At 41.7% G+C, this 22897-nt stretch overlaps 1 protein-coding gene across 2 annotated transcripts in view; it reads right to left on the bottom strand.

Annotated features, from left to right (window-relative positions):
* Window positions 1–7921: 7921 nt before the first annotated feature.
* Window positions 7922–22897, bottom strand: part of ETV4 (ETS variant transcription factor 4) — a 50282-nt gene continuing 35306 nt past the window's right edge. For both annotated transcript variants that reach the window (XM_083147574.1, XM_083147575.1), the window contains exons 9-13: window positions 16105–16161; window positions 15576–15644; window positions 15246–15418; window positions 11350–11451; window positions 7922–9505 (exon numbers count right to left, since the gene is read on the bottom strand). In XM_083147574.1, coding sequence (XP_083003700.1) covers window positions 9284–9505; window positions 11350–11451; window positions 15246–15418; window positions 15576–15644; window positions 16105–16161 — 623 coding nt within the window. In that variant the 3' untranslated portion in view covers window positions 7922–9283. The remainder of the gene's footprint in view (window positions 9506–11349; window positions 11452–15245; window positions 15419–15575; window positions 15645–16104; window positions 16162–22897) is intronic.

Here is a 22897-nt window from a genome sequence, read left to right on the forward strand (position 1 = left end):
ACTATATAAAGCATTGGTGAGACCTCACCTAGAGTACGGAGTACAGTTCTGGGCCCCACACTATAAAAAGGACATCATAGAATTAGAAAAAGTCCAAAGGCGAGCAACACAGCTTATTAGGGGAATGGAGAATTTAAGCTACGGGGAGAGATTAAGCAATTTGGGACTATTTACATTAGAAAAGAGACGTTTAAGGGGGGACATGCTCAACATGTACAAGTATATCAAGGGCCAATATAAGGAACTGTCACGCACCCTCTTTTCTACTAGAAAGGAATCTAGGACGCGAGGGCATGAGTATAGATTAGAAGAAAAAAGATTTCATTCAGCTAGTAGAAAGAATTTCTTTACGGTCAGAACAGTCAAACTCTGGAACTCTCTTCCCAGAGAGGTGGTAACGGCTGGCTCATTAAATGCGTTCAAGGCAAAGTTGGACAAACATTTACTGGAGAAAAACATCCATGGGTACAAATAAGAAATATCATTTGTCTGTAAAATACCAGAACCTACCAAATCAGCAATGGATATCTATACCAGGTTGAACTAGATGGACGCAAGTCTTTTTTCAGCCTTACCTACTATGTAACAATACATCTGCCCCAATGTAATTTACTAAATTCTGTGCATATGCCTGTGTTTGTAGTAGAGGCATTAGGCCCTACCACCCTTAGATAGGGCTCTATGAATAGGTCAGTAATGGCTAACCCTGACAATCCAGCTATTGTTGAACTACATATCCCAGCATTCCCTGCATCAGTTTTACTATTTCGCCATGCTAAAACTGATGCAGGGCGTGCTGGGAGGTGTAGTTTAGCAACAGCTGGAGTGTCAAGGTAAGCCATCACTGACCTAGGTGGACATATAAAAGTAAGCTTCCTTCACCATGTCTTATCTTTTATGGCCAGTGTAGTCACACATAGGCTTCTGGAAGATGGAGATTAGGGACTTGGATTGAATTGAAGCACTTTGCGACATGATCTTCAGAGTTTGGAAACAAAAGGCCTAATTCAGACCTGATAGCACAGCTGCAAACTAGCAGGCATGGTGATTATCGATAGACTGCACATGCTTATAGCCCATACGCTAGGCCATCCTGCTCCCTTTTTTTTTTTTAAATTGCTAGCCAAGGTGATTGATATGAAGCTGGCATTTAGGGCTGGTAACCGGCCATATTCAGGGAGTGTCCGGGAAAACACAGGTGAGCCCAGGAGTTTGGAGGGTGTATGACGTCAACTCCAGCCATGATCAGCTTGATTCTATCACGGACGCTGAAGAAGTCCAGGGCTATGGAATGGATTTGCAGGCTACTTTTCACAAACCGTGCTAAGCCATTCACAGGCTTGCACAGGGAGGGATATCACTCTGGTGGGGTGGCATATACCGGATCAACGAGCTTCCCCCCCAAGCCAAGTGCACACAAACTGATTGCTAGTTTAGGCAGCAGTGGGCTCCTTAGTTGTCAGGGGTCTGATGCAATGCACCTGCTGCACCAATAGTAGTTCTGCTCTTGAATAGTGGACATAGTTCCATCAGCCATTTTGGGCCACTTTTTCAGATGGTTTTTGATTGGCCAGTTAATTCAACTGTTCTATTGAAGCACATCCTTATGCCATACACCACATGCCCAAATATGTGTGACAAAATGCTCTGATGGGTTATTCTAGAAGATAAACCACAATTGGAGCTCTCACTGGGCAGTATTCAATGCGGAGGGCGAGCTCTGACAGCAAGCAGTGCTGCCTGCTCTCTATCACAGCTTGCACGGTCCGTGTTCAACTGACTCCCTGCATACGCCGATTCCCACTCTCTAGCTTTTTGGAGCAAGGGGGAAAACGGCGTATGCGGCTGCTAAAACAGCGAGGCTCATGGCTAAATTCAGAGGAACGCTTTTTTTCAGCGATCCCACCGTTTAACCCCTACGCCGGCCGCATTGAATACACCCGAGAGTGTTGTTGCGGCTTGCATTCCATCTTTTCCACCTGGGATTTCATGAACTATATTGGTTTTTCATTTATTTCTATTTAGGTGTACTGATTTGCATTTCCTTTTTTTATTACAAATATTTTTAAGTATTGTTTCTTGGTGACAGGAGTGTTTCAAAAGGATTCAGTATTAAATCCCGGCGGATCGCCCCCCCCCCCCCCCCCCCACTTGCGGGCTCGCTGCCTCGCTCCGCTCGGCCCACTAATTTATTCTCCCTCCGAGAGCGTCGTGGACACCCTCACGGAGGGAGAAAGTGTCGGGATTTTGGCGGTCGGGATTCCGGCGCCGGGATTCACACTGCATCCCCTTCAAAAGAGGAAGAGGCCCGTGTGCCACATCCTTCGTTTGGGCCCCCTCCTTTCTCCCAGCGTACTAGAGGGCGGAGACTCTACTGTGCATGTACAGAACTCCAAAAAAAGTCATCATTGCCATTCTAACAGCACTGCTGCTTTCATCGTGTGACTCTAGAGGGGTAAGTATTAAAAAATGGGTGCAGTGTGGAACCTCGCAGGGGACTCAAGGGCCCGTGTGCACTGTGCACATGGCACACATTATAAATATGCCACTGCTTGGTGATAGTTCTTGAAATCATTGGTGCTGAAATTTATTGCAGGCATGCAACAACCATGATCTGTCAAGTTGCGCGATATTCGGTAAATTTGTCTCAATCATTTTTAAGTGTACATAATATGAAATATAATAGAACTAAACTATTCAGAGATATATACATGCATTCAAACTTTGTCAACATTTGGTTACTGAGCCAATAAAAATGTTTTTTTTTTTGTGTGTCTTTATCTTTATAAAAATTCAACTCAGAAAAGAAATCACTCTTGCTTGTCCAGTAACAGACAAAATTCTAATTGTGTTAAGACGATTAAAGTGTACGGTAAATAGGGATTAACTAACTGATTAGTCTTTAACGAGAAGATTACGGTCTAATCCGGTTTTCACAGCTTAAAATATAGTTTACTATTTTGGAATTAGTTTAGAAAAATATGTAGATATTAAAGGGAAGTTGTTGCCTACATACATTAAAGATCGGTATTTTGTCAGATGACTAACTATAAATCAGGTCTAGCGTCATTATCCACTTTAGGGGGTATTCAATTATGTCTGTTTGTTTGGCTAGCTGAAAAAAAAAACCCCATACCTTAGTATTTAATGGCGGACGTCTTCAGAGGGTTTTTGGTAATCTTTTACCAATGCAGTGTCACTCTCTTATAGTTTTAATTGCATCGGCCAAAACAGGACTAATAAAGTCAAAAACTGACATGTGGATTGGTAAGTAATTCCCAGATCCACATGTTTCTTGACTATGCCAGATTCTTTCAACAGTTGAAAAATCAGCACTTTAATTGAACAGGTTGATCGTAAATGCGACCTAAAAAAGGTTGAATAGTGAGGGTTTTCTCTACTGTCGAAAAATCCAGCATGGAATTGAATACCCCCATAGTCATTCAAATATTAGGTACTCTTTACCTAGAACGGCGCCCGCGATTAGAATCGCGGGCGTCGGGGGTAAAAAATCGCGGGCATCGCGGGTAAATCGCGGGTACATAAAAATCGTGTACCCGCGATGACCGCGATTTTCCCATAGGGAACAATGTTAAAAAGCCTGATTGACCGCGATTTTACTTTAAAATGCCTCAATGCCCGCGATTTTCACATAGGAATCAATGTTAAATGGGCTACAGAGCCCAAATAGGCAGAATTAACCCTTAAATGTCACCCCAATTTTTGTACGCCACCCCACGATCCACGCCAACCCGAAGCGTGGCGAGCGCAGCGAGCCCGCGAGGGGCGGCGGTACGCGTCCTCCGACCTTTTCATGCCCTACTATCCACGTCGGCGTGGAGTTGAGAATAGAATAGTGTGGCGAGCGCAGCGAGCCACCGAGCCCGAAGCGTGGCGAGCCCCGCGAGGGGACGCGGATACCTTCACAGTTATACGCGTCCCCTCGCGGGCTTCACAGGTATCCGTGGCGAAAAGCGGACACCTGTGAAGCCCGCGAGGGGACGCGTTTACCTGTGAAGGTATCCGCGTCCCCTCGCGGGGCTCGCTGCGCTCGCCACGCTTCGGGCTCGGTGGCTCGCTACGCTCAACACACTATTCTATTCTCAACTCCACGCCGACGTGGATAGTAGGGCATGAAAATGTCGGAGGACGCGTACCGCCGCCCCTCGCGGGCTCGCTGCGCTCGCCACGCTTCGGGTTGGCGTGGATCGTGGGGTGGCGTACAAAAATTGGGGGGACATTTAAGGGTTAATTGTGCCTATTTGGGCTCTGTAGCCCATTTAACATTGATTCCTATGGGAAAATCGCGGGCATTGAGGCATTGAATGCAAAATCGCGGTCAATCAGGCTTTTTAACATTGTTCCCTATGGGAAAATCGCGGTGATCGCGGGCATCGCGTCGCGGCCGTTTATGTACTGCCCGCGATGCCGCGATCACCGCGATGGGCGCCGTTCTAGGTAAAGAGTACCAAATATTATTCAGTCAGAATGTGTCCCAGTGTAGACAGTCAGGATGTCAATATGAACATAACATCGGCAGGAAATATGTTGACATGGTTAAAAATGTGAATATTTTCAGTGTTTACGTTCAATACTATAATGTTCACATATACCAACACCAAAAAATAAGTGAAGAAAAAAAAACGCATGTCAACCTTTTGCTGTGTCTACCTTTTTCTTATTGAAATAATGTCAATGTTGACCTATTGCAAGTTGACCTTTTGCCCATCAACAAATAGCGGTCGACCTAGACCAGGGGTGGCCAAACCTGTCCTCAAGATCTACCAACGGTTCATGTTTTCCAATCAACCTGTGGATCTATAGTAGGAATGAATGCAGCATGTTTTAAAATGTGACAGTCAGTAATGACTACAGCTGTGCTCTAGCTAGGTAACCTGGAAAACGTGGACCATTGGTAGATCTCAAAGGACCGGTTTGGCCACCCCTGACCTAGACCCTTTCAACTTAATAATCCACACCCTTTTCAACTATGTCATGCAATTTAAATCATTTTAAATACAAGATGTACAAAACCAATGAATATCAATGTAAAGCAGTACTTAATTTAATTCTAGGTATAGAATGGCTAGGAGGGGGGGGGGGGGGGGGGGGGGGGGGGGGGGGGGGGGGGGGGGGGGGGGGGGGAATACCAAACATAACAACCCCACCAGAAAATGATGGTATTTGCATTGTTAAAATTGACCAGGAATGTAACACAAATAAACCTATTACCATATAATATATTGATAGTTTATTGCTGAACATACAAAGCAAGATTTCAAAATAAGCGCTATTCAGATCTACCATTAAAAGAAAAAAAAAATCCTTATATGTACATCCAGAATGTGTCCTGGATAAGAGGAGTCGGCATTTGGCTTTAGCTTTCTTAGTATATTCTGAGTAGACATTGAAATGGCAATCTCAGGAGCGACAACTCCTGTAAAGAACAAGCATATTTGCTTTTATCATCTACAAATGAGGTAGCTGACCTTGTGCACTCACCCAGACGGAGTGTAGTCAAAAGTTCAACAAAGACAACGTCAGCATTCATAATGTCAACATCTCAATGTTGATAGTTATGCCCACATTATTAAAATGTTGACAGACAAGTTGACAAAGTCAAAATGTAGACATTAGGGTTAGGCTGTGGGAGGAGGTTTGAGGTTTGGGTAATATAATGAGGGGAGGGGTGTTTAGGCACTAGAGAAGGCATTCGGAACCTTTGTCCTCAAGGCGCATAAAAAGTAAATTTACTAAAGTGTGAGTTTTTAGAAGTGATAGACGTTGCCCTAAGCCACCAATCAGAATTTACTTTTTTATCTAGCACCTTCTACAGGATAAAAGCTAGAATCTGATGTGCCTAGGGGTGCCCCCACCATTAAATCTGCCCTTGCCTGCACTAGAGGTAGGGTTAGGGATAATACGGTTTGGAGAGAAATACTTATTGGAACACTGGTGGATCAAAGGTCTGATCCGAAACAGACAGTCACATGACCACTGGGATCCAGAAACTGCTGCAGCCATCGGGAACAGGGTAGGTCACCGCTGAGTTACCAGTGACAAGATGTTGACATGTCATCACTGCCTACATGATTATCACGGACTTAAGCACCATGTCAACATGATGAATGTCAACATTATGACTGTTGACATATCATACAACACCCACATGGACTGCTTTAAATTAACAAAATATGTAAGCATGGATTGTACTGAGCACCAAGGAGGTATAGGGAGGGGCATGTGATGCTGGATTCAAAATAAGACATCAATGGCCTTGTATTCTGGATATTCCTAACCCCTTATTGGCCAGGGAGATCTTTACGCAGCTACTACAGGGTGTTTAGTTCAACTCTTACATTTACCTCCTAAATTTGTCTGGTCCTACATATGGTCAAGAGTAAAAGTTCCAATTAATAATTTAAAAGCATCTTGGATAGGAAAAGCTCAGATCAGGCGAATATTATAGGAGATGGAATGGTTGTGGAGAATTGTGTGTGTGTAACAAATTATGCGTGATATTATGAGGAGAATGGGAGGTCTTTAGAAGGATGGCAGGGACATTTTTCATCTACTTTTGCACATTTTTTTCTGATTTATTGTAACCTCATTCCATAGCCGGGGCCATGTATGTGCAGGAGGGACACATCTACCCTGACAATCAGCAATGATATATGACTAGTAAGCCTGCTCGAAGCAAAAGCTTCGAAAGCTAGTCTGCTACCTTCTGAGTTTGTGCATGTGTGAGAAATATATGTAATTTCACTCTCTATCAGCAGATGGCGGTGTTTCGGAGATTCATGGACAATAGACATACAGATGTGTCCACATACATTTTGGTTTGAACTTGGTACACCTTGGACTCTGCAAAAGTCACGCTTTGCGATTTTTCTAAAAATTTGCTTGCCTAATCTATTACTTTATACAAATTCTAATGCTGCAAAAAATGTTTAGGCTCCATCTTCTTGCTACATTTGGAAAAACAGGTAAGCCATTTTACATGTTGTGACAAATTGAGAAAAAAAGTCCAGATGTATGTGGACACATCTGTATATATAGAGGATACATCTCTCTCACCGATACGAATTCCTCTTCTTATACAACCAAGAATATGACTGGCTTTGTTACATTGCCACCTGAAATAGTAAGTCCTAGATCACCTTCCTTCTCATCAGTTGCCACTTGTTATTCCTACTATAGGCAGCTTTTTTAATTCCATACTTTTAAAATGGCATAGTTGCCACTAAGCTACCTGGATCAAAAAAATCAGCCACTACCCTAGTTGCCTAGCCGGTTACATAAATTTGTATTATCTAAAAAAAGAAGTATACTTTGTGCAACTATGGCCCTAAAGCAGTGCATCCTAATGGGATGCATAACCTCCAGGATTCCATGGTGTTGCAATACGAAACCCACTGTTGCATTGGCAAACAGAACCCCCCAGCATGCAAAACATGGGGCATTTACCCCAGCGCAGCAACACTTGACAGGTCATAGATAAATGTAGTCACTATATTAATGTATTTTAAAGAACAGGTTTTAATTACGTTAGGTGTTTCTTATGTATTAGTTTAGAACAGTGGTAGCCAACCCTAGCCCTCGAGAGCTACCAACAGTTCACATTTTCCAGACAACCTAGCTGCTGCACAGCTGCACTCATTAATCACTGACACATTTGAAAAGATACACAGATGGAGCTAATTACTTCACTTGTGATTCTGTGAGGAGACCTGCAAAACATGCACTGTTGGTAGCTCTCGAGGACTAGGGTTGGCTACCGCAGGTTTAGAATATACCCTGTATAATATCTATTAGATGTCCTAGTGTGTGCCAACCACTTCCTCAAATTTCACCACAACACTCTAGGGGACTGGCACAGATAATGGCTCTGCCCTTGACAGATGCCAAAACACAAGACAGATTTGATAAGACGGTGAATGATTTTAGGGGACATTGCAAAAACAAAGGCTTGATGCACAGCAAAGACATTGTTGATTAGTCAATTCAGTATACAAAACAGAAAACAAAAAAGACAAATTGTTTAAAGTGAACATATTAGTGTTGGCATCTACAGCTGTATTATTACACAGAAGAGAAAATATATAATTGCAAGGGATCTATTCTCATTTTTAATATATAATTGCTTAAAATGCTATAATTCTCTGCCAATTGTTGACATTCCAATATATACAACATTTTAAACAACATTTATAACTATACAGCATATAAAACACAATAATAAACAAACAGAAAGTAGTTGAACAATTTGCTTTCCCACTTTCAACTCCAATATTGAATTGATGTTTTTGCAACTCTTTTTCCTCTGTCCTGCCTGGGGTGTTACTGCCTACTTTGGTGCTTCAAGCACACTCGAATCTCTAGCTTCATACTGTGATATGGACCAGATTGTGCTGGAAGCACCACCGCTGAGAGCGACAACCCAGGCAGGAGAGAGGAACTGCATGGTTTTCAAAAGGGTGCTATAATGAACACACACACACACACACACATGTATATACATGTATATATACATATACACACACACACACATACATATTTCAAGGCTTGACAAATTTGATCATTTTTAGTGGTTCCACAAAAAATCTAAATAGTAGAATAAACTGTCTTCTAGAAAAGCTATTAGCGGTCATATCAAGCTGGTTTACTGGCTACTTCTGAGATTGCCCAATAATTGCTCATGAACCAAAATATTATGAGCTAGGACATGTAGACAGTCAAATAAAAGACCATACAAAAGGAAAAGTAAGCCAAGATTCCTTCAAACTGTTTTAATTTCAAAAAGGCAGAAAACATTAGCATTGGTAGATTCCAAGATTATTGCACTGGTTTGATGCCAACTTAGTTGAAATCCACTCAACAAAATCCTTTCCTACAAAGAAATGTCGCTGAAAAGGTCTCTTTAAAAAAATAAAATAAAAAGTCTGAAGGAAAGGATTGTGTCTTCAACGCTTGATGCTGGAGAACATGCATTTCCTGAAATAATCAACCATTCGTAAGCTTAGCTGTATTAAGAGAAATCTAAAATCTGGTGCTCAAATACACCACAGCCAAGGAGTGTATCTGGAAAAGGCCATGTTACAAACGCCCAAATACAACCTGGGTTTTAAAAACTAACAGTTGTCGTCTTCAGCTCCTACCTGCTAAAGTCCATGTTATTTAAACACCAGGTTCTTGCAATAAAAACGCGAACAAAAAAGCATCTACATTCATATGATTGCTAACAAAATGTACCCATATATACATGATTACATGGCAGCCGTTTCTAGTAACTGTAGCCGCCTTTATAGTTTTGGGAAGGGACAGTTCCCACGTCCTGAAGGTACACGCCACCTTCATCCAGGTGTGACAAAGGAACAGTGTCTTCTTCGCTGATCTGTCGGTCAAACTCAGATTTCAAGGCAGGACGTTGATTGTCAGGAAACGCCAGAGAAAAGAGAGCTTCAGGTTCACAAACAAACTTGTAGACATAGCGCTCGCCAGCCACCTGGAGAAAATGTACATATTTAGTAAAGTTAAACAGTAGAGATAAAAATATAAAAATAACACAGAATTGAAACCCACAAAGACTGTTGTAATATGGTAAAAAGAGGCACATCATAGAGAGAAAAGTGTTTAATTATCAATATTAGGAGTCACAGAGTACCAAGGCAAAAATGAGATCAAACCTCCAAAATGCTGTTTTCACTGAGGTTTGGCTGCATTTCTCATATGCTCTAATCTCCAGAATCTATTACATTGTATGGTATGGTATTGTTAGATAATGCCATTTGTAGATGGCATTATCTAATAAAAGCCCACATTGCAAAAGGCTCCTTTTTGCAATGTGCACTCAAAGGAATCCAATCGGATCCCTCTCAGTGTCCCCTGCAGAGTGGGCATCATCTGATGCATATGCACAGGAGGACTTCCAGGTCATAAACCCTTGCAATACAAGAAAGTCCTTATATTGGACATGTCTTATATGGAGAGCTGTCCTATGTTATTTTTTTACAAGAGTAACATATACCTCTTTTACACCAGAGCCTCGACCTGGGTTATTGCCGCTCCACTCCAGGCCGGGGCTTGGTGTAAACAGGGTAAAAAAAAAATAATAACCCGGGTCCTGTTCCCGGGAATCCGACCCTGCAAATGCTCAGGGTCAGACACGGGGCGTATCGAGAGTCAGGGGCCGTGTAAATGGGTAACCCGGGTCATCTGACATGGGGACCCATTTCCACCAATAGGGGAGCCCATACCTCCAGACTGCAGCATCCTGCGGTCAGTCCGGAGGTTAGGCAGGGGCTGCGTACAGCCTCCAATCCGGTCTGCTGTACTATGCAGAAAGCAGCAGAGCCTGGGAGGAGGTGAGTGGATGCCTGTGTTTGGCATCCATTCACCTCTGAGAATGAAGCTGGGGGTGCACAGAGGCTGGGGGCAACCCCTGCAGCTCTCCTGGGTGCTGGTCTTGCCCCCAGCATGTCAGTCGGCATTGCAGAGGTCCAGGCTGGCAGGTTTCCAGTCGCTTGTAGATGATGTCATCTGCCTGGTTGCATCAGGGTTGGAGTCTAGTCCAAAGACCAGGTGCGACCCGGCAGTTTTGATGTAAAAGTGGTAATATAGTAACAATACTAGAACAGAAATTCTCTTTGAGCATCCCATCACACAAACCGCACACTAAGCCCAAGTAGAGATGTAGAAAAGTTTAAAAGCTGTTCCGTGAAATATTCAGCTTATTTCATATTTGCTTACATGACTTAATTTTTCTCAAGTCTCTTTTGTTTTCATCCCTACCCAAACCATACATCAGTATGAAGGACGGTCATCCCAGTTCCATTCATTAAACAAACTTCAAAATATATAGATTCAAGCCCTCATTCAGGTACGGTCACTATTGTGTTGAGCATGGCGTAAAAGTACCGATGTCCGTTACTTTGCGCCTATTCAGGACCAATTCTGCAATTTAAAAAGGAAGATCAGCATCACACTGTCAGTGATTGACAGTCTGATGCCCTTTTGGTGTGGAGGGGGCAGTAACAGCCTCTATTAATAAAAAAAAAAGCCATGTTGTACAGTGTTGCCCGGAAAGATCAAATACAGCGTCCTTTGTCGCAGGTCAGGATGAGCAATGCAGCAGGACATGTTACAATGCCTACTGCATTACCATATTAGAGCTTCTATGTAAGCAGCAGCGATAGCAAATCCAACCACATTTAAATCATTCTCACAGTGCAGAATGGCAAGCCATGGAATACTGTAGTCAAAGAGGAACTGAAAGACTTTGCGACTCTGTAAAACAGTTTGTTCAACCACTCATCTAAATCAAAGTCAATGGCCTTTGAAATAACGTACTTTTTGCATGATTCCTTTCTCATAGTAATAGCGTAGAGACCGGCTGAGCTTGTCGTAGTTCATGGCTGGCCGGTTTTTCTGCATGCCCCAGAGTCTGGCAACCTGCAAAAATAAGTCCCATATGTCAAAAGACTAACAAATGTGCACATAAATAGTTAAACCTCACAAAACATTTTTTCTTCACTACCGTATATGTAAAGGTCTAATATGCCTATTGGAAATAAATATACTTCTCCCTTGCTCACAAAAGCCATGACTACAGTCAAGGGAAAAACAGAAATAGAGGTATACAAACAGGTTAATATATACAGAATAAAGAACATTATGGGGGAGATTTACCAAAGCATGGAGAGAAACAAAGTACCAACCAATCAGCTCCTCCCTACCAACAGCCTTTTAAGTGACAGTAAGGATCTGATTGGTTAGTACTTGACTGATCAGCACGTTCCCTCCAGGGTAAATGCAAGCATTGGTAAATCTCTCCCTGTGTCATAAAAGAATAAGATGAATGAACAATAGCAACTCTTGCCACAAACAGAGTCTGTTAATCAGTAATTAGGCCTTAAAAGATCTCTGAATATAGTGCTGGGTTTTTAACCTATGGGCTAGATGCTGTTTATGATGGTGTATTATATAATCCTCTCTTTGAGAACTCTCTTGAACTACCCACTAATGTACTAATTACTACATAAAATATGTTGTTCATTTACCACCATTTTAAGGTCAAATAACTTCTACTTTCTGCTAGTTTAACTTGTGACACCATTCTGGAGTTGTAAGAAATAAAAGGGAGCTCATAAAAACATTCAAAAGGGCATTGATTCCCAAAGAAACCAATCCAATATTATTAGGCCAGTGTATTGAAAGACATCCTTACTGGTTTCTTAGCTTTATGTTTTCAAAGAAGCTAAGTTGGCCATGTTAGCTAAATCTGAAGCTCAACTTATTTAACTGTTGTATATATTAAATAATAATAATAATAATAATACTAATAGATATGGATGTGGATATCCAATTTCTAGTGGTACTTTACTGTGGGTAATTCAGGAGCTTTCCAAATAGCTCCACTTGCCTTAGGCAGGTGAACTAAAATTCCGGAAAGCAGCCCTGTTTTCGCGTGAAAACACATAGGTTTCACTCATACCCCGCAAAGCCAGGTCGGACCCGGGATTGCAATACCGGGTCCGACCTGGCTCTGATGCTTTCACACTTAACCTGGGTCCCCCATTATACAGAGGATGAATTGCTGGGATGACAAACGGGTTATAAGCTGTGGCGCTTTCACACCGCACCTCAACTCATATGTCACCAACACGGCAATAACCTGGGTCCAAGGTGCAATGTGAACAAGGTATAATTGGATTGCCAGAAAAAAAATTAGAGAAAAATTTTTTTCCTTTAAATAATTTAAGACACCCTCCTAAAGTGGGTATTTAACAATATGTGTGATCTATAAAGTATCACTCATTAGTCAAAGGGAATAATAACAGAAATGGTATAATTTATCCAAGATATGTCCGTTTTCAAATAAATTTCTCTAAAAAGCTCAATAAATGGGTGAAAATGTTGTGGGGCATGTACCTAGGGGTGTTGTATGGATGGGAGAGTGATTTTTGAATATTCACATGTGAGATAAAAATGTTCATTCCAACTTTTTACGAACTTGTATAAAAACACTGAAAGCTTACTAAGCAGACATTTTTCTGTACTTTTAATGCTGGAAAGACTTTACATTCATGAAAAACCTTTACTATCAGTGTTTCAACCATTTTTTTACAAAAAAGTTCAAAAATAATAATTAATTCGACACCATAAAAAAACTACCGAAACCTTCATTATGGCCACTGTCAGCATTCTATACGGTCCTGCTATGTCAGCTGCCAATTTTTTGGGTTCCCGGACAGTATACCACTTTTTCATGCACTTCTCCCAGGTTGCTTTTTTTTGTAGAAAAATCACACAACTTCAGTGCGACCACAGCAAACGGGCTTATTTAATTAATCTTCTGTCTCGAGCGCACACATTGGTGTAATGTATGAATTACCAAGTGATTAGAGCTTAATATAATGTATTCCTGTTACTATATTAATGTTTATAAAAGTAATCTTCCTTTGTGCTGGTATTAACAGTAAAAGCCAAGTAACTAAACCAATTCTTCCACCCTCAAGTTTTTAACACAAAGCATCACAAAAGAAAAGAGAAACAAGCGCGATGCTTATTTAAGTTGGCTCCAGGAAGACTGATCAGACTCCAAGACTAATTACAAGCTGTAATTTATAGTTATTAAACCGACTTTAAAATGTGCATCTCGAAGTCATAAAATGACTTACTAGTTTATGATCAGTGTCCTCCCTAAGTTACATACAGATTAAGTGGTTGTGAGTACTGGAATAGAGTAGCTTGAGGCACCGTTCTATATTAGCACAGAATCGTGCATGGAATGTATTATAATTGTGTATTGTGTGTCCTTATTTAATAATTACAGCTAAATTGTATTTCTGAAGATCCTTTAAAAGTGCAAGTTGTTATATGCATAGAAATAATGTTAATGTTCTGATAATGAAATCTAATATGAAACATACATCTTTTTTTAACTAGCCGATTGAGCGTAGCTTTATAAAGAAACAATAAGAGGTTTCCAAAATACATCCTTAAAAGGTTTCCAATCACCTACTGCACATTCAGTATAGGCAGCTATTTCGAGACATGAACCAATACTCAGCACATAAACTCGTTAGGAATTAGGGAAATTAATGAATACTTTGAGAATAGCTATAAAAATCTCTCTGCTGGACATTTGTCTGCTTCACATTTACAGCTCAAAAGCCTGTACATACCCAGTAATCGGTAACAAAAATGTCTTACATTGGAAGGGCATACTGCATATCTGAGCAGATAAGGTTACGCAATAATTATTGTATTTGAATTCATGCATGCAAAGAATGTCTTTGTAGGATCGTGAATAGAGGTGGAACTAGCAAGTATACATAATGTCATCTTAAAATGGCATTGTTTTATCTTAAGCTGTGAAATTGTTAGTTTTTGCAGTTTGTTAAATCACTGCAGCCCATAACAGGATATGGGAAGTGGTATATAGAGAGAGAGAGAGAGAGAAAAAAAGAGAGAAGACTAAATGACAAATCAATAGTATCTCTGCATTAACCCTTTGGATACTGCAGAAAACTATTGATAAATAATAGGCCTCTGTGACCGGAGCCTCTTTTCTATTTAATATGATGCATGAGTATAGACTAGAAGAATTTGTTCAGCTAGAAGAAAAAAATTATTTACGGTCAGAGCAGTCAAACTCTGGAACTCTCTTCCTGGAGAGGTGGTGTCGGCTTACTCAATTAATACATTCAAAATAGGGTTGGATAGGCACTTATTGCTTAAGGACATCCATGGGTACAAATAAGAAATATAATCTGTCTCTAAAATATCAGAACATACTATACAGCAATGGATAATCTATTATAATAAACTAGGTTGAACTGGATGAACGCAAGTCTTTTTTCAGCCTTACCTACTCTGTAACTATGTAGCAGCTTAAATACAACATCATTCAGGGCAAGATGTACTAAGGTTGAAAAAACATAAAATGGAGGGTGATAAGCCACCAATCAATCAGCTCCTTCCTGTCATTTTAAACACAGCTTGTAGCATGGCAGTTAGAAGCTGATTGGTTTATCACTCTCCATTTTATAACTTTTCAAGCTTCGTACATCTGGCCCTCATTGAGTAAAGATATCTAGCATTCATATGACCATTTCAAGTTGCAGAGCAGCTTAGGGTAAGGTAAATGCCTACATAATAAACAAACTACACATCTTCTATACAACTGCAGTAAGTACCAGGCACCATGATGTCAACCCAGCTTGGTGAACCACCAATCTTACCTCTTCTGGTTCAATCAGCTTGAATTCCATGCCTCTGCCAGTCCAGGCAATGAAGTGCGAATTTGAAGGATCATCCAGCAAAGCCACAAGGAACTGCCACAGCTGTAAAGATCCTCGTCTCTGGTAAGGAGGGCCATCTCTGTAGGTTCCAACTTCTTGTTTAATATCCCCTGCTGGAATCCCAACAAAGACAAAGGCCAATAGATAAAACATTCACATTGTACCTTCATTTTGAAATGATTGCAAATGGAACTTAAAACTTCATGATTTATTTTCATATAAAGGCAAGAGAACCAACATATTTACAGCATAATACAAGTAAATACTAACCTTCAAACTTTTCTGGCACAACACAGGCATCATCGGTGAAGGTTCTCATGGACTTCTCATAACCATAACCTGCATGGGAACAGAAGAATGTTTTTGAGCTCTTCAGCTGCTCCTTTAACGTTAACACTATAATTACCCAACTTATGCTCACCTGACACTACAATAAAAGAAAAGCAGCTTTAATAGCAACCTATAGCTAATGTATCTAAACAAAAGGGTGCCGGATGGGTTCCCGACAGTCGGGATCCCGACTGTCAAAACGCAGACAGCCGGGTGCCTGACGGCCACCCGCTATTTTCCCTCGTGGGGGTCCACGACCAGCATAGAGGGAGAATAGAATAGGTGGCTTGCGTAGCCCGCAAGGGGCTTTTTTGCGCTCGCCATGCTGTCTGACTCCGGGCAGTTGGGATCCCGACGTGTCAGAGTCCCGTACCACACCCAAACAAAAATACTTAAAAAAAAACAACTAATCTTGCAAACAAATGCTTTTTACACTTAATTATACATTGAAAATAACAATTATAATTACCATCCATGTTTGGGTAGCTGTCCACATTCCGATACATTGACTGACACCCAGGAACATCTGCATAAAGCAAAGATTTGTTTTTAATCTTCACGTCTTATACATCGATAAATGGGGAAAAAATAAAGACACACACACACACACACACACACACCACAAACCAAAGAAACCACAAAGCTTCTTACAATAAAACAGAATATGAAGAAACATTAGGGTACAGCTGAACTTCTTAAAATGATACATAGCAAACAAGTTAATTAACCAGATGTCTTGCAGGTTTATATTAGACCAAGTACATTTAGGAATGTATTGTAAACACATCTGAAAAACCTAGTACTTGTTTCCGTTTGTTACCTTTTCAGTTTATGCTATTTGAGGATCCAGATGTTTAGACATTTTAAAAAGAAAAAATACAATAAATAAATAAGTATGCGGTTTGTGACATACGCTTAAAAAAATTAAAGTTGGGCTCACTGTGTAGACCACTATAAACCAGTTTTAGCTCAAAAGGGATTTTAGCAACTAAAATAAATTATTGCTCAATTCTCCACAATAATAAATTGGTGATGGACTTCCCAATGATTCCAGATGATCAATGGATGCACATACTCAAAGCTGCATATATTATTGCATTTTTTTAGAAGGCGCCACAAGCAGTCCACAGTAGGACAGTACAGGGTACATAGATTATTCCATTACAGTAAGAAAAACCTAAACAGAGCACAATTAATAATTATTCACAGAAACAATACAGCTGGGAAGCAAGAGGAGTGAGTAATCAGAGAAAGATGGAACCGGTCTCCAATAGTGACGGCTCGACTAGCAGTAGAGCCTCTGGGGGGTATTCAATCCCCAGAGACCATCGCCCAGCGGGAGAGATGGCCGCCGGGCCCTATACAATGCGGTCTTCCTCGACAGCATTGAACAGGGGAACTTGGCAGAACGAGCCCGACATCACAAGAAGTCAGGCTCAATCTGCCAAGAAAGGCCGGGAAGTGTCGAGCTTTCGGCTGCATCTCGCCTCTTCCCGGCCCGCAGCTCATGGACACACCCCCTTCTCGCCCCGCTGCAGAAGGGACATTGAATCCTGTGTCCCCAGATTGAATACCCCCCTCTCAGTTGCATGGCTACGAGCAAGACTGTTGCAGGATTCAAGTGCTGCATGTAATGTTACTGTGCAGCACCCGGGAGCTGTCACTAAGAAGTAGCCGGCAATTTGATATCAACACTCGGAGGGTACCACCTAGGAGCGGCCTGGACCCCCAAGTGACAACACCGCTGTCTAAGAGCAGGAAGTCCAAGGGAAGTGGGTGCTGGTGAGACCTGGTCAAATATTGGCAGAATATACTTTGAGGCACAGTTAGTTTTCAATGCATGTTTGATAGAGCGAGCAGAGGCACATTATTGTTTTCAGCTGCGGACCCTCAGCTGAACAAAGAAGGACCCATATTGCATATTCCCTGAGAAGGTGCTCCAGAGATGAAGAGGACTAAAGATAATTCTCAAAATCCATTGCTCACCTGATTGATGTGAGTACATTAATAATAAGAAAGATTAGCATCTGAAGTTTCATTCATTTTATTGTGTTTTTCTTTTCTTTTGCATATCCTGCATTCAATTGTTTTTAATTCTGTATTAAAAGGGAGGTGACTCCAGCATTGTATCCATATCGCTCAACTCTGTCTGTTTTACGGAGGATAGAGGCGCGCAAGTCATCAAGGCGGTGAGGGACGAGCAAGCCTGCAGTACAGAATAGGAGGCGCACAAGCCAGCAGCACAGAGGTGGGGGTAGCATAAGCGGAGTACAGTGCAAGCCAGCAGTACGGAGGTGAGCATAAGCCAGCAGCATAGAGGTGAGGGGCACTAGTCAAATATAAATACAGATGGGTGCATATCAATATCAGACAAATGGCATAACAATTGTTGCTAGGTGCATACATTGTGCCAAGCTACATCTGATAAATACTTTATTTACACTATTTTAGTAGGTAGGGCAAATAAGAAAATGTCTTGCATTTTCTCAGGGCCAACATGAGCCCAGTTTTACGCAAATAAACATCGTCCATCTGCAAAGAAAAGTGTTTTACCATTATGTTGGGAAAGTCAAACACATGCGCAGACACTTGTGAGCAGCAACTGTTTGCGTTCACCATACAGGCAGTTTTGAGATTAATTAAGTTTTCAACTGCGTTGATGCACAGCTGGTGCACGGAAATGGAACAAAACAGCGCAATATAAAAACACACACACAAAACACTGTGTGCATGTGACATTATGGCAAAATCCTGAGAGCAGGAGAACGGCCTGGTATTTTTTTATGTGGCCACAAACAAACAGCCAACTATAATGGACTATTTTCCAATTTACAAAAAGTAAATAAAAATGGAGGCATCAAGCAATCCATAAAATACATGAATGCTGAGTAAGATTCTTACAGTGGATTTGCCATCTGCTCCTGCTGGCGATGACTAAGCAGCATTTTCCTTCTGCTTGTTCTTGGAACTGCTCCTTTAAGTGCTAATGTTAAGGCTGCAAGTTTGGTTCTGTCAGCCGTGTATTTGAAACCTCTGTAGCAGGGATGTTTTTTTTCCCAGCGCCTTAATAGCCTTGGGCAGAAATACAGTAACAGATAGTGTTACCGCAAGACAGCCCATATTTCTGGTATGATGTCAGCTACCTATGAAAAGGCAGCCGGGCTGTGTAAGCCAGCACCAGATCAGCCCTACAGGGACTTCTTGTCTTTCTCTCGTCCTCCATTTTGTGAATGAAATTCCTCTGACTCCATTCAGAGAGTGAGGAGCCCATGTATGCGTGTTTGTGACTGGCAGGCAGGTGGGAGGGAGCCAGCTACAATTCAAGGTCGCAGTGCAATCCTGAGAGGGGATGCAGAAAATGTGCAGCATGAAAGTGCAAGGACAGGACAGTGCAGCCAGTGAAAGTTTCTGCCGAAGTTACAGGCATCCTGGCTGGTTTCCTTACTGTACTGTACACTGCAGATACGAATTGGGACTTGTATAGTCACAGAATTTAATAAACACATACACCTACAAAATCTCTAATTTAGATGCCCCTTATCCAAAAACGGTTTCCGTTTTTCTCCTCATAGAGTGAATGAGGGGAATGCAGATGCAGTCATGATGATTACATTCATAGGGTTGACATTGACGAGGATGATGACATTGTTAAATGTCAACATCATTAATATTGACACCTACAAAATGTCTACATTGCCAAAATGTCAACATTTTCATTAGGCCTGTTTAAAGTCGACATTTTCATGTTGAGATTTTGAAAATTGACATAAATATAACACATCTGAGTGAGGATCACTGTCATGCAATTTAATAAGGGGTATGTAGATGGATGGGGAAAAAAACAGGTCAACTTCAAATGGAAAATCTGTATATTTTAGGCACCGTGTTCCGAAAAATTAAAGAAAGAAAAACCACCCATTATGTAGCAAAACCTCAAGAACCCAAGCATTCTGGGTAATAGACCCGCACAGAAATGTTATACGGTTATGCCGTTTTGTATATGGTACCATAGCAGAGAAGCATTTGAAGGTGCATACTGAGTAATCTCACACTTTTAATAAAGACTTTATGCCCTTTTAGTCATTAAATCCAATAATTTAATTTTAAGCAATGTACACTTCTCTCCAAATCAATATTCCCCATAAATCTCCTAGTTTTTCCAGTGGATGTAGGAGACTGCCCGCAAAAATCATAAGTTTCCTGCAACTTGTGGGAGAGTAGGAAAGTATGGTGTGTGGTGCACATGGCCCCTGCACCCACATAATTATACTTCACTCTCCGGAGTCATGTGGCAATTTTTCCAGTAACTTGCGCATTTGCAGTAGATTTGTCCCAGGATTAAGACGCAGGCGCCAGTCTCTTAGAGAGCTACACATGTGCAGTATGATTTGCACATGTATAAATACAGTGGGCAAGAGGAGAAGTGGCCCATAGCAACCAATCAACACTGAAGTTACATCCGTAACTTTGCATAATATAAAACATATATACAGATTAGCTGATTGGTTGCCATGAGCCACTTCTCCTCTGGCTCACTCCTCCTCCCTTATCACTGCTTCATTCTACCTCAGAGGCTCTTATTGAACAGCCTGCTAGTTGTAGGACATTGAGTATGTCAGTTTTTATAAAATGGCAATATATTTAGAGGCAAACACAGGCTGATTTTGCTTTTTAAAGTATTGCTGCAAAATATCATGGGATAAACTGCTGGATCTCACCCCATACCCGCAACTTACAGGCTATTAACTCACATCCCATCTGGTGCCGGCAGTGTTGGGAGCTACTATTCCTGCAGCCTAACGGGCTGGGGACATAGCCATCAGCTCTCAGACCCGCTAGCCATGCCCCACAGTGGCGAAAACGGAGCATGGCCGTGTGGCAGTAGGCCACACACCCTTGCTGCGAGGCCATGTCCCTCTTCCCTCCACTTCAATGTTGGGAGGTATGCATACAGCCATTGAGCCTCAGGCTGCCTAGAGTGTCGCAATCCCAGAATACAGACCCACCACTCTGCTCAGTTGATCAATACCAAACATTACTAGGATTAAAACACATATAAAATAGCAGCGTACATAAAAGGCAAAACCATTTACTCAGTTATATACTACACATGCTTTCCAAGAGCCAAGGAAATTAAAGGAAATTAAAACTCAACACAAAACAGGCTTCTGACAGGTCTGACTGTGTCATTTCACGGCCAGCCTTTCTTATGAGTTTTTGTAACACACTTTACTGAATTCATATAGGTGCCTGGAACAAGCCGTTTTATTTACATTCCATCTGCCGTGGCGACGCAGTGTTGTATGAAACAGACAGACGTTAGCTCATTAGCAGACAGACTGCAGCGAGGCAGAAAGAATACAAGGACAGGCAAGTAGTTAAAAGGAGCACTTAAGCAAACAAATAAAATAAAAAATAAACTACAGTACAAATTAACCCCAAAATGTTAATTTAGGAACCAGTAAACTATTTCATGCAGATCTGGTAAAATGCATATATAGTACTTCTACGCTCCACTACAGATAGATGCAACTCATTTCACATCTTTAGGGCATAATTTGATCAGATTTTTTATGTAAAATTATTCCAGATGACACTACTTTTTTCACATCAAAGGACCCTTGTACTAATCACCACAGCTCTGCTTCGATTATTAACAATCTGTTTTGTGACTTATAGTGTCATTCTGAATCTAAATTAAAATATCCCTGCTATGTACTAAACACACAGGGATAGTGATAGCAGATGTTTCTGCGTGTTACTTCCTCAGCATGTTGGTGGAATCTGTAGAATAGTGATGGCTAACCTTGACACTCCAGCTGTTCTTGAACTACACATCCCAGCATCAGTTTTAGCATGGCCAAATAGTAAAACTGTAGCTGGGCATGCAGGGATGTGTAGTTCAACAATAGCTGGAGTGTCAAGCTTAGCCATCACTGCTGCAGAAGATTCCTCTAGAACAGTATGGGGAACCTTTAGACCTCCAGCTGTTGTTGAACTACATATTTCAGAATGCCCTGCTACAGTTTTGCTATTTGGCCATGCTGTTTTCAACAACAGCTGGAGAGCCAAAGGTTCCTCATCCCTGCTCTAGAAAATCTGTCATTGTGCACAGGGGACCGGCTGTCAAAAGCCCATGCCCAGGTAATTATTTTATTTACAGTTTGTTATACCCCTTTTACACCAGTCCCAATAACCTGGGTTTTTGCATGTGAGCGCACAAAAACCGATGCGATCTGGGATCAGTTTACTGCAGCCAGCGCAGCTAGATGTGCAAATCTCCCAGCACAGGCCTCTCCTCCGGTGACGTTACCCGCCCAGCATTGTCCTAGGTAGGGACGCCTTTGTAAAAGGGGTCACAAGCCAGGTTGCACCCGGGTTGGATCCGAGTCTAAAATCCCAGGTGCTACCGGCTTGATAGTGTAAAAGGGGTATCATATAGCGAATCATATACCGTTGTGCTTTACAAGTGGTATCAACAGCAATAGGACAAACAAGGCAGACAGACAGAGGTAAGTGGGTCCTGCTTGCAAGTTTACAATCTATTAACCTCTTCCTGCCCCAGTGAGGGCAATCATGGTCAGACCATAGTTATCACTGAAAATAAAATAATGTGAATTGCGATTTGCAGTGCTAATAGCCTTCTGCAGGAAATTTCGATACAATCTCTAGAATTAGGCTGTTAGTGCATAATGCATGACACTGCATGATGCAGTTTTTACATAATTTCATGGGGGAAAAACACTTCATTAACAGGCCCCCAAGTCTGCAAAGCTGTAAAACACCGTCGTGCTTTAAGGTTCATACACACTGGGCGACTATGCCCAGCGTGTATGGAGTGGACAGAGATGATGTCAATCAGCGCTGCGGGGAAAGCCGCTCAGTGCATACACACGGAGCGGCTTTTCCCCTGCCTCCGCCATCGGAGGGGGAGGACGGCGTTGCATAGCGCAGAGCTATGCAAAGCCTTCCTCAACGCTGCTCATCTGATGGTATAACCAGCAGATGAGCTGCTTTCCCGGCGATGATGTGGGAGAGTGCAGCAGCGCTCACCGCTCATCGCTGGGGCATACACACTGGGCGGCTTTGAGCTGAAAGCCACTCAAACGGACTGTTTTGAGCAGCTTTCCGCTCAAAATTGCCCAGTGGGTCTGGCAAAAACTGAAGTACACCTCTAAGTAAGCTTGTGGTAATATAAATTTAAGACACTAATGCTCCTTCCCTCTATTTTATAATCCATCAATATTAGCCAACATAGAAGT

Source organism: Crinia signifera, chromosome 6, assembly GCF_055691185.1.
Source record: "Crinia signifera chromosome 6, ASM5569118v1, whole genome shotgun sequence".
In the NCBI taxonomy this organism is placed as follows: Eukaryota; Metazoa; Chordata; class Amphibia; order Anura; family Myobatrachidae; genus Crinia; species Crinia signifera.